This window comes from Halichondria panicea, chromosome 5 (genome assembly GCF_963675165.1).
Source record: "Halichondria panicea chromosome 5, odHalPani1.1, whole genome shotgun sequence".
Classification (NCBI taxonomy): Eukaryota; Metazoa; Porifera; class Demospongiae; order Suberitida; family Halichondriidae; genus Halichondria; species Halichondria panicea.
This window is the reverse complement of record NC_087381.1, coordinates 3,093,939-3,106,188: the sequence shown is the minus strand read 5'-3', so window position 1 is coordinate 3,106,188 and position 12,250 is coordinate 3,093,939. Positions and strand designations below refer to the sequence as shown.

General features: G+C 39.9%; 3 protein-coding genes across 3 annotated transcripts; 2 read left to right on the top strand and 1 right to left on the bottom strand.

The window, feature by feature from the left end:
* Positions 1–1,880: 1,880 nt before the first annotated feature.
* LOC135335820 (speckle-type POZ protein-like) lies at positions 1,881–3,225 on the top strand. Its single transcript, XM_064531393.1, has one exon. It carries the CDS (start codon positions 1,915–1,917, stop codon positions 3,061–3,063), a length of 1,149 nt encoding a protein of 382 aa, XP_064387463.1. The 5' UTR covers positions 1,881–1,914; the 3' UTR covers positions 3,064–3,225.
* A 212-nt stretch (positions 3,226–3,437) lies between these two features.
* On the bottom strand, positions 3,438–7,737 carry LOC135335823 (charged multivesicular body protein 2a-like). The gene is made up of 6 exons (XM_064531400.1): positions 7,576–7,737; positions 7,297–7,416; positions 6,137–6,377; positions 5,223–5,383; positions 4,039–4,158; positions 3,438–3,693 (listed from the first exon to the last, which is right to left on the bottom strand). Exons 2-6 carry the CDS (start codon positions 7,372–7,374, stop codon positions 3,607–3,609), a joined length of 687 nt encoding a protein of 228 aa, XP_064387470.1. The 5' UTR covers positions 7,375–7,416; positions 7,576–7,737; the 3' UTR covers positions 3,438–3,606.
* Positions 7,738–9,947: 2,210 nt separating this feature from the next.
* On the top strand, positions 9,948–11,712 carry LOC135336687 (protein SPMIP2-like). Its single transcript, XM_064532545.1, has 5 exons — positions 9,948–10,070; positions 10,141–10,256; positions 10,340–10,444; positions 11,236–11,344; positions 11,501–11,712. Exons 1-5 carry the CDS (start codon positions 10,019–10,021, stop codon positions 11,569–11,571), a joined length of 453 nt encoding a protein of 150 aa, XP_064388615.1. The 5' UTR covers positions 9,948–10,018; the 3' UTR covers positions 11,572–11,712.
* The last annotated feature ends 538 nt before the right edge of the window (positions 11,713–12,250 follow it).

Genomic DNA, 12,250 nt, shown 5'->3' with positions numbered 1-12,250 from the left:
TAAGCGACAGGAATGTAATCATATAGCCTAGTTGTTCGCCTAACCGTTATAAAAGTGAAAACTCGGCCTGGGATCGAGGCTAATCATAGCCACGATTAGGGAGTTTGTTTAGACCACCAATATCCGACTGCCTGCATATACATGTAATTATTTAAAGAGGTAAATCTATACTATAGCCTCATCTATACTAGAACGCTATATCGACCTAGCGTTCCACTAGAAAAAATGTGGTGATGAGACGAAGCTATATAGATCTATATCAAAGTATTGAGGTAAACTCACGAATTATATATGTTTGATCCAATGCCTCACAATAACCACCAAAACGACATTAAAAGTATTGCAGTGCATGACTAATAATAGTCAATGACCAATCATGCACACCATGCATGCACCAAGTATACTGCATGCACCAACGCATGCACCAACGCTCAACGATAGAGTATCTATAGAGCTGCAATAATAATAAAATTGCTCGATCACTGCCAGAGCCTGAGAAGTCATCTGCCTTGTGGAAGCAATCGCAAATCTGAAGAACTTTTTTAATCCAGGTTATGCATGTGTTTGTATGGAAGCGCTATATACAGCCACTTTTTTGATGTGGCCTTTCCCTGCATGCAGAGATATATAGAACAGTTGTTAAAAATAAGTGAAGAACGCAGGCAAACCCACTGCCAATCCTATGTAAAACCTACTGGTTTTACTCTCTAGTAATAATTATAACCGGAATGAAGCTTATTAGTACAGTAAGTGCACTTTCCTGGCCTGCAGTGCCATGCACCTTTGGCTATATAGTGCATAATGTGCATGACTGTCTCTGATGGTGCATGCATGCATGGTGGAGATAGTGTGGGTGTGCTTGATGTACACGATTTCAATAGGACACCTCGATCTGCTCTCTCTCTCAACTGCTTCAAGCCTCAAAAACCAAACGCTAGATATGATACATGTAATAGTTGTACCATGGATTTACAACTTCAACACCAGCACAATTTTGTGTTTTCCACAATTTTCCACAATTTATGTTATGGTACTTTTCTTTAAAAGAGATGGTCCTTAAAGGTGGTGGGAGGGCTACAGGCTATATAACCATAGCCATGTACCATATATAGGGTATATTAATGTACGCATCCCTAGAAGGGTACATTTGATTTGTACCCAGGCTCCATGACTGAACCGTGAAGCTATGACTCTGCCAATCCCATGCATCTATTGCGTCATGCAGTCTATAGATTGTTTCACTTTGAAGACTATAATTATAGTCAGGAGGCTCTCATTTATACGTCTATGCACCTACAAGCACATGCACCATGCACTCAGCACGCTTTTGAGCTTGTGATCAAAACTATCAGAGCAGTTCGTTGATGTTGCATTGCCCTTCATACATTGCAAAAATGTCATATAATTATACCTATATACCGGTAAAATTTACTGCATATCCGTTTATAGTATGCTATATTAAAAGGTATACCTGCATAATTATTAGTCTCGCGGGCCATACTCCACAATCAGATTGTGGACTATGGCCCGCGAGACTACATAATTATAAGGATATCTGCATTTCACTCCAATAAAGGCTAGATGTCAAAACTGCCAGCATTCTCGATGTCAAAAGTCCAAGTCTAAAATGAGTGGGGACCTAGCAGAGCCTTGCAGCTCTCTTAGTAGTATCAGGAGTAGTGCACTCCTGGTGTATGCTAGCCTCTTTATCCCAGGCAGATCCGTCTCTAATTGAACGCTAGGTCGCCCGACCTAGCGTTCAATTAGAGACGGATCGGCCTGGGATCGTTCCCAAGCGGAATTTTCTTTAATAGAACGAAGTTAGTCAACTGGAGAACCTAATTTGACATCACTTCCTGTCGCACCTCCTCTGATTTTTAGCTGAGCTAGCTATAAAATTAAAACTACTTGTACATGTTAATCCACTTAACTTTCTGCGTACGATTACAAATGACTGATGAAACTACTCCTTCCACTAAGGATATTCCCAAACTCATCCACAAGAAGGTTAGCTGTACATCTAATCTGGTTCAGCGAACCAAATTTGATTGGGAGATCAAGGACTTTGGCAACATTTTCTTCCATCCCTCGACAAACTGTCGAGAGCTTCAAAGTCCGACTTTTGTTAGTTGTCGTGGTACCACATGGAAACTCAACATTCTCATAGATAATTCTAACCTTGATTTCAATGACGAATTTACAGGTAACAAACTGAAAATTGTCATTTCGAGAGAATCACAAACGACTAGATGGTCTCAGTTTAAATTGGAATTCACTCCTTCTAATTTTCTGTACATGGATGACGATGATTACGATTTGCAAAACAGAGATTGGCGGAAAAATCGCATCTTTGTTTACGAACCTGACAAAGAAAACGCAGTTTTTATTGAATTGTTCTCTTGCCATTATGATGAGGCGGACGTGACAGTTACTCTTAATCTAGAAGAAGAATCTACTCCATTGCACTTTGTTAAAGAGCCCAATGTCACTCCCAGGGCAGAAAAAGAATTAAAAGATGACCTGGTTAGTTTGTTGGCAAGTGGAGAGGGCAGCGATATCAAACTAATCGCTGGTGATAAAGAATTTAAAGTACATAGGATCATTCTTTCCAGTCGTTGTGAAGTTTTCAAAGCGATGCTGGCCTCAGAAATGTTAGAGCAAGCAACTAATTCGATCAGAATCAGTGATATAGATCCAGAAGTTGTACATGAAATGCTTACTTTTATCTACAGTGGAACTACTCCCAATATTGGTGAAGAAAATATGGCGGAAAAACTGTTGAATGCTGCTGAGAAATACCAACTAATACAACTGAAGGAAATCTGTTGTAGTGAACTAATCAAGTGTTTAAACTCGGACAATGCAATCGACATGCTTTGCAAGGGTCACATGTACAATGGGGACAGCCTAAAGGATGCTTGCATCAATGAGATCTCGAAATCGTTGACGGCTTTCATGGAGAGAGAAGAATGGATTGAAGTGGAGGACCAGAATGATCTATACAGGGAAGTCGTTAGAAGTTGTCTCGATGTCCCTCCTAACAAGAGAAGGAGAACAAGCTGACTTTATATTTTATTCATTTGCTGTTCCTTACATTCATGCATGCATGTACATAATTATATATAATTATAAGGCCATGCACTGCATGGTGTTAGTGACGATATTAATTACTTTACACCCCTAATAATGTTACATTTCTATGGTCTATGCATATCATTTATGTTGTACATGTACGTGTGCAATAAAATAACACATAACGTACAATTGCAAGGATCTGTGATGTATGTATACAGTCTATTGGAGTTTGTACTCTTAATTCCTAATGATCGAACTCTTATTAGCTATAGCTTGGTATTATAATCATAGATTTTTGCTATAAATCCCAGCGCACATGCATGCATAATAATTGTAATTACATGACTGTATACACGGGGAAATTTGCCATTACAGAATGATGTCACTTTAATATAAAACAATCAAGAGAACCACCATAATAATATTAACGTTATAGGTGCACAAAGAATAAAACTGGCGATAATTTTATAATCACGATAAAATAATACTGACATCGAACAACTATACAGTTGTGTAATGAGTTAATGTCCTCTAGTCATCGTCTCCTCTTCTCAGCTGGTCCAGTCGTGCCTGGAGGTCGTCGTCTCCAGCTGAGGGTCCGGCAGCAACTGCTTTCTTCTGTAAAGGTGTGTGTGTGTGGGAGGGGGGGTGTAAAGAAATGCCAACTGCATGCAATAATTATAACTCAGCCAGAGACACAGGTCAAACAGTTAGTGTGCATGTACTATAATTATAAGCAACCCCTCAACAAAAGTACAATAATATATTGTCACAATTTCATTCCAAATGTGTCTATATGCATGGTAAAGTACGTACAATGTATGGCAATACATGAAAGTAGAGAGTGCCTGCCGTGTAACGCGAAACCCATTATAATTTTATTGTTTGGTACATCCTGTTTACAGTGTAATTATGACAATCGTATAGTCTACATGTACATAGCCGACTCTAGCGTATGCTCACCCCTCCTCCAGTGGACTGTTGAATGCGAGGTCTATCCAGTCCTGGTGTGATCCCTGAAAGCTCCTGATCCAGTGAGATACCCAACTCATCCAGAACTTGCGACACTATCACGTCCGTCTCCTGTACGTGTGTTGGGATGGTGAATAAGTAAGTGGTATACACAGTGCTAGGGGAGTGGTGTTGTGAATCAATAAAGTAACCTACCAGTTTTGTAAAGCATGTCTCATTATGTAATAGTATTTCGGATATAGCTACACGTATAAATGATGAAAAGGCACCTGTGATGATGTCTAAGACCCAATTTCTTGCGCTATACAATACATACATGTACAAGGGATAATTATTAATTCCTTTCAAAAGCTAAGGACTCAATTCCTGATACATGTAACAACTCTGTACTGTGATGTACGGCTACATGTACGGTTAGAGTAAAGCATGCATACTGAGGATAGCACAGTTACAGTGAAGAGGAAAGCACACACGATTACATAGTACATACATGATTGTACAGTTGTTCATGTACATGTGTGACATAGCAGCAGTATGGAAGAATTTACTCAGTTTGCACTCAAATTCCTCATGCGTGCAGTAGATTCGATACTATCATTATACCGAATGCGAAACTCTTTCTATTGCTAATTGCGAGTGTTCACATACATGTAGGTAGTTAAATGAAAGACTCGCAATGAACAAAGCAATGCCATGTGCATACAATTAGCATGAGAGGAAAAGCAGTAAGGCTTTTACAAACAATTATGTCATTTGCAATTTATTAAGATTAAGTACGCATTGGAAACCCAATATATTAAGACGGGTGATCAGTATAGTAAAGCACATGACGTTGTACATAGTGCACTTAAGCTGGGGAAGTTTGTCCCTCAACAACATGAGAGGTTTAGTTTGTACAGTGTACGTTGCAAAGAAAAAAAGTTTGCAAAGTTTAACGAATATCTTATGTGAACTTGCAAAGGTTCATGAAGTTATAAAGCTTCGTAGTTTCATTATCTTCAGGAAGGCCTTCCTTGGTTAGGGTTACACGAAGCTACACGAAGCTACCCGAAGCGGGCAAACTTTTAAATTAAGCCTACAGCATCCACATAATTATGTGCTTTGCTCTTTGCAACTTGCAACATACTGTACATAAGATGGATACAATCTAGACACTACAAACAGCGCCCACCCACCTCCTCATCATCACCCTCTCCTATGACATCATCGATAGTGTCAGAGATGGTCTCCTCTTTGAGGTCCATGATCTCAGACTCCCTCTCAAACTCCATCATGATCTTCTGCAGAGAGGGCAGGTTGAGACGCTTGTTCATGTTCTTGATAGCTTTGGTCACACCTGCATGGCATTAGAGAGGAGTAACATCAACAGCCACTCATAACATTGCACAGTGCGTGTGTGTGCTTAGATATATACATGTATGTAGCCGGATATAGGTGTAGCTATAATTATATCGAGGTACAGCAAATTACAATTAAGTACCACTGCATCCTATATCTATCGTGTATTGCTCTACTGTGGTAAAATATGCAGCCACCTTTGGGAACTACAAATCAGAGTACGTATGTGTACAGATCGAGTGTTATTGAGATGTCCTTACATGTACTTTAGGCCGTCCATACTTAGGGTGCCACTTCTCTAGTCTAGCTAATGCAGGGGACACAGTACAGGCATCATAGAAAGCCCAACTTCTTACCAAATGGCGGGAAATTTTTGTGGGGTGCAAATTTGAGTTTTTTAAAGGGCAGAGCAATTAACGCGAAAATTAAAACTGGGAGAAACTCCTACGCACCGGTATTTCACATGCAAAGCTATTGGTGGGTGTGGTTTCCTGATATTGAAGTGCGAATATTAGAACCAACGAAAATTTCTGCTGAAGGCTCTGTAGCCAAATAGCGAAAATTTGCACCCGTGAAAATTTCCCAAATATAAGTGCAAAAAACATTCTATGAAAGAATGGGGTTCGGCTCCAGCCCCAAAAGGACGCAAGCAAGATGGTTAATAATTATGGTTACAATCAACAAAGTACTGGAAAGAACTTTACCATGATTATAAATGGTGGCCGTACCAGATACTTGTACACACACTCACCTTTCATAGCATTAGCCATTGCTGCTTGAGACTTGAGAGTTTGCACTTTGAGAGATATTGCTTGTATATTCGCCCTCATCAGGATGAACTTCTTGACAAAATTCCTCGTCCTCACTAGGTCTTTTGCCATAATCTTCACTGCCTCCATTTGTCCACTCTTTGCCATTTTCTTGATGTCTGTGACTAACTTCTTCTCTTGTCTCTCCAACTGCGTCCTCTCTTTGTCCAATTCACGAATCACCTAATGTACACACGGGCAAACGTAACAGTTATTTCAGAGAGTGAGTGTGTGATGGAAACAGGGCAGATCAATAACGTCAAGGGAAAATTTCTGCCTGTAGACCAACAATTCCTTTGTATAAAGATTAGCACTACAAGGATACCCTTTTTTGACTAGGGTCTATTAAAAAATGATTAATTTTTGCAAGTCAGAGGTATTGAATTTGAGGTACATGTGCCATGTACGTCCCAAGAGGAAACTATAAATTAATCGACAATCTAATCTTAATCCAGAGCGAAGTACTTGATCTTAGCTAATTAAGGTAACTAATTGGTCTCCTAACTTCTCTTTCAGACTACTTCTAGCCGAGATAATTATTAGTGTACTGTAGTTTCAGGGGGTAATATTTTTGTTTCCTAGCCTCAATATTCAATATACCGTGAGCGGCTTGTTCTCGAGGTCAACACAAAGCGAGCCTTGTATCTCAATAAGCCACTCATGGTATCGAGGCTAGCACAAGAAAACTGACTTGTATCTCTGCTTCTGAGCAACATTGGTGAAAATAAATCTTTCATCTAGGATTAAATGTTTGGGGGAGAAGGTTTGGGCACGCGTAAACACGCTGCAAAATGTTTGATCACACACCCCTTACCCCTATTACATGCTAGTGCATCACAGTAGATGTAGTTACACATCATAGACAGTACTAACGGGATGATGTCGTTTTCTACAACATTTTGGGGGGAAGCTGAGCATTTTTTGGGGGGGAAGGTTCACCCGTGCCCCCCCACTAGATGAAACCCTGCCCCCCGAAAAATAACGCTTTAAAGCTTATAATATAGACACTAGAAGTTACCAATGATCAAATACTTTGCACCTCTTCTCAGTGATTGTCGTCTGCACTTGTACACACACTTTCCTCCCCACCACACGTACTTACCTTGTTGAGAGCCCTCTGGTTTTGTCTGAGCATCTCCTCAGGAGTCTTCCTCTTACCAAACAGTGCTGCTAGAGCCATCCTTGCTTGTAATCACACTTGAAAATTGTACTGTACTGATATCTACAGGACAGTATGGGAATATATTAAGTACAGTAAACCTACTGTAACCCGCCATGGTAAATCATGTTCTGTCTTACAGACCCAGGACAAGGACTATATTATTATAATTAAATTGTACAGAGACAGATAATTATAATTATTATACAACCAGGCACTCACAATGATTTCTTCTCCTGTCTCTGAAATACAAGTCTTCTTATTCAGATCGAGCTAAGATCATAACCTACCCTATAAAGTACTGCAGTCACTGTATTTGGTGAGTCATTGGAACTAAGCACAAGTTTTGTTTACACTCGAACTCATGACTGTCATGTGATTGACAGTGTTAGTGAACCTTGACCTATCGGTCTTGATAAACACCGCGGTTTTATTGAAAGCGAATTCAAGCGGCGTAGAATCGAGGCTATACTGGCAGTTTTGTGGCTTTGAGCACAGAGGGTTTAGAAAGCTAAGGTAGATATAAATATTGCCTTACATGGAAATCACAAATTACATGGCATATTTTGCACTAAAGTTATGAGGATGAGTATACTGTAGCCCAGTTGAGCAGACTCAGTGCAGAATTCAATCGTGCATGCAAGTCTTCGTAATCAGGTTCTCTTGTATACATGAATGTGCAATTATACTGCTCTTAACTGGAAAATAATGAGTGGGTTTGTTCTATATGGCGGTAGTATTTCTGTAAACCCTCCAACTCAAAACATTTCGTAGCCAAGTTAGGCAATTAATAATTGGCTAATAATATTATACGATGATTAGAAAGGTCCATGCATATATATAGGCATGCAATGTATGGTATGATGTTGCGGAGGGGAGCTGTACAGTAGAATTAGAAAAAAAACATGGGAGTTGCTGTTATGGAATTAGGGTCGACATGTTTTGCCTTCATGTGGTCGCCAAGCCCAACCTAATGTAGTCCAAATACCTCTTTGTCAGGAATGTCGTTTGTATACACACAGCTATAGGCTTTGTGACAAATCACAATATTCATCAGTGTACTACTGTATATGTAGACTAGTGTAACATGGATTTTATGCCTGAACAAAGATTGATCGAAATTGAAGAATCTATATTTTAATTAAGGTGAGCTATACATGACATTGCACGTGTAGAATTATGTTGGTGAAAGCAATTGTGCATGTACTCAATGTTGCATGTGCGCTGCATGTATAAGATGCGTTCAGTTGCAAGGTAAACTTGTACTTTCCCTTGTCCCTATATACAACAAATGCCTTCAGCTTGTTGCTATACATGCTTGTATTGAGATAACTGTGTAAGCACTACTCAAGTATTATCATTGCATATGGTGTAGTTGGTGCCAGTTGTTGAATGTTTCTGTACATAATTGAAAGCCTAACAGTAAGCATATGGACATTGGATGGGTATATATGCAATCAAAAATGAAAGATAATCCAACAGAGCATCTGACAGTGTATTGATAGTCAGTTAGAAAGCTAAGTATAGTAGCAACATAGGAGTTTTGGAAATGTAAAGGTCTATAGCTCATTTATATGTTCCTATAATGATAAAGTTGTTTGTGTTGAACGCCCACCAAGCTCTCTCATTGTTGTTGTTGGAAATGAAAGTAACTCAACCCACATGAAACGAGCAGTTTGCATGACTATTATTGTATAGCCTATATATTAGTTAGATCAAACTTTCTGACTGTATAGTTTCAATATAAGCTGTGCATATAAGTCTTCGACCAGTAATGAAAAGTCATTGATTTTTCGAATATCTCACACAGCCAAGTTAACAACAAAAGGTGAGTTATTTGTATTTACTTGCATTGATATAGTTTGGCTCATCTAACTACTCCTATTATCATCCAACAATTGACACAAAGGCATGCAGTGGCTATAGGAATCCTTTGTCACAGTGGCATATAGAGTGCCTTGCCCACACACACCCTAACTCCCTATAAACCTATATTATTATGGTTTACCCTTGCAGGGAAATAGTCAGCTTGTTTATCCTAGTTTAATTCAGCTGAGCCGCTATAATTTAAATCACTGTAACCGGGTGAGTTCATAGCCAACATGAATTGATTGTTGATTAAGTACAGCTTATAGTTCTACAGTATATATGTACTGCAATATCAGTGGAATCATTAATCGATACGCTTTCATTCGTCAACAGCTTGTCAATGGCGTGACTACAGCTATAACAAGAAATTCATTAAAAAGATTATTCAGAGACTCAAGACTTTACTAGCCATCAGCAGGGAAGATGTTAACATGGCCGCTAAATCCACTGCAACTGCCTAGCATGTCGGTGTGTCGGAGCCGGAGGTTCCGGAGAGTGTTAAATAATCTCTGGGACCTTTGACCCGACCCACAGATATGCTGGCTGACTTATCATCTAGTGGTACTGTGGAGAGGTGCTTTGACTGGACTAAGGACAGCCTGCAGTGGTAATAATTATAGTGGACTGAATTCATGCGCATGTGCAAGCTGTCACCACGATTATGCCTCGATTTTAGGCCGCCAGTAAAGCTATGGGCGGCGTGGAATCGAGGCTAGAGCACAATGTACGGAGGAATAAAGGAAGAGGCAACGTTTTTCGGTTGCTATGTTACCTTCATGAGATCCATACAGCAAAAATGAGCACAGTTAGTGCAGAGAGGAAACCAAATGGAGCAGTATTATTTACTGGTGAGAATTGATCATCCAAGGAAAAGCCTTCTTAATGATGTCCTCTTTAAAATAATTTTTTATACCACAGGTCCAGATGGAATCAGTGACTTCAAGACACATGTTGAGGAACAATTCTGTGTGGGTCACGGCTCCATGTCCCCTGAGGCCTCTAGTGATACTAAGTACCTCTGCAGAGCTGCAACTGTTAGTGAACATCAGTATTTTATTGTAGAACCTCCATTATCTGGCTTGGAAATTTTCTATTCACGGCTCATTTCCCGATACAGAATTGTCCCTATCCACCTCCAAAGACGGCCAGGGTGGGAGAGATAGGGTGGGGTGTTCCCAAGTTCTCAGACAACTCCCTACTCAAGTCTAAACAGCAAATAATGGTATGGAATTTAATGATTATTATACTGTATAAGTTTCACTTTGTGGAGCTTGGCCAACTACAGTGATTTTATTGTGTGCCAGGGGGTGCTTGGGGTGCTTGGGGTGCTTGAGCCAACCTGATTTAGTACAAAACACAAAGAAATTAGTGTATCTGATTATCTAGCTGAGCACCCCCTTCTCTTCCATATCTTGCTGCAGTTAGCTAGCTATAGTAGGCAAGTAAAACTATTCAGTCTAAACTGTGAGCTATTCTGGCCTAAATCTATAGACTAGTTCTCTTTCGTACTATAAAGCTTAATAGGTTTCTCTAATGATACAAGATTGGGCCATGCCCAACTAGGCAGATCAGAGCCGTGGATAACTTATTAGGTTTATAGGGGTCGCAAAATTATAGCTGTACATTTTTACTAAAAAATGTCAATTGTTATTTCATATCCTCTGATGTTCATGGCAACTTCTAACTAGCCATGGTACCAACCTAGTTGCACTCACTGTAACTGCGCATGCATGCATGTACAGATCAATGTTAGATCTAGAGCCAGGGGCTTCTGGTCAACAAAATTTAGACACTGCACGGCTCAAAAAACGGGCTCTTCACGCCCTCTTTCATTTATAAATAGCACTCCCTAACCTTTTCCGACCCAAAATCCTGGCTACGCCCCTGTGTACAGCTAAATAGCTCAACACCGCAAGATTGTATTTTATTGTTACGTGCTTCAAAAGAATGTTCTCTAGTTGGTCTGTCACCATTTAAATTTTTGTTCCACTCATTTTTCTCTTATAATTATAGTTGAAGGAATTTCGTCAAGCCAGTGAACACAGACACACCCACCGGTATCAAGACCCCTACTATCCACCACCCTCCCCCACACGCTCATCATCTCAGAGGAAAGCACTAGGTATAAGAAACTTTTCTAGTACTAGTACTATATATAATGATTTTTTTAACTGTAGATATAATAATTATTATACAATTATCGCTCTAGATTACAGTCATTTTTTAATTTACATGAAGAATATATTTATATTGAACTTCCCATGTTTGTTGTATGCAGGTGCTCAGGAGGATACAATCAATGATCGGAAACTCTCAGTGAGGTCACAGTCAAGTTCAGAACACTCCTAGTCTACTAATTGACTGTTTGTCAGAGACTATAATTTTGTAATGCCACTGCGACACAGACTATTGTGACTGTTTCCTTTTTTTTTCCGTGTCAACAAAGTATTTTTATCTGTTTACTGTTTATTATCAGTGAAGGTCAACGCATGCAACGATTTATAGCTCAGTCTGGAAATCTAGACTCCAGAGGGGGGCGACGGGGCTAGAGCCCCCCCCCCTTTTGTGCTGCATCAACTCCAACTCATCGATCAGCTTGAATCACCGTACCGTGATAGTAATGACCTAGGTAAAATTTCATGCTATTCAGCGCCTGCTCTGGCCCTGCTCAACCGATTTCAGCTCTGCCCTTCCCAAAATCCTGGCTACGCCACTGGACTCTAGAGCAATACTGGCACTGAGTAGATCTATAATTATTATTGTTGTAGCAAAAAACGTCATAAGACCAGGTCCACATAGTCTAGTCTACCCGTACCCCCCCCACACACATTAATTTTGTCTACCCACACATTGCACTAGCCTCCTTCGCAGCCTCTCCTTTTTCTGTTCTTTGTCACAGCAGTGGACAAATTGGAGGAACAAAGAAAGAAAGAAGGAAGAGACGTCGCTTCTTTCTTTCTTTCTTTGTTCCTCTAATTTTCTGTGACAAAGGACAAAGAACCATGCGTTGTGTACTTGTCTGAAATGT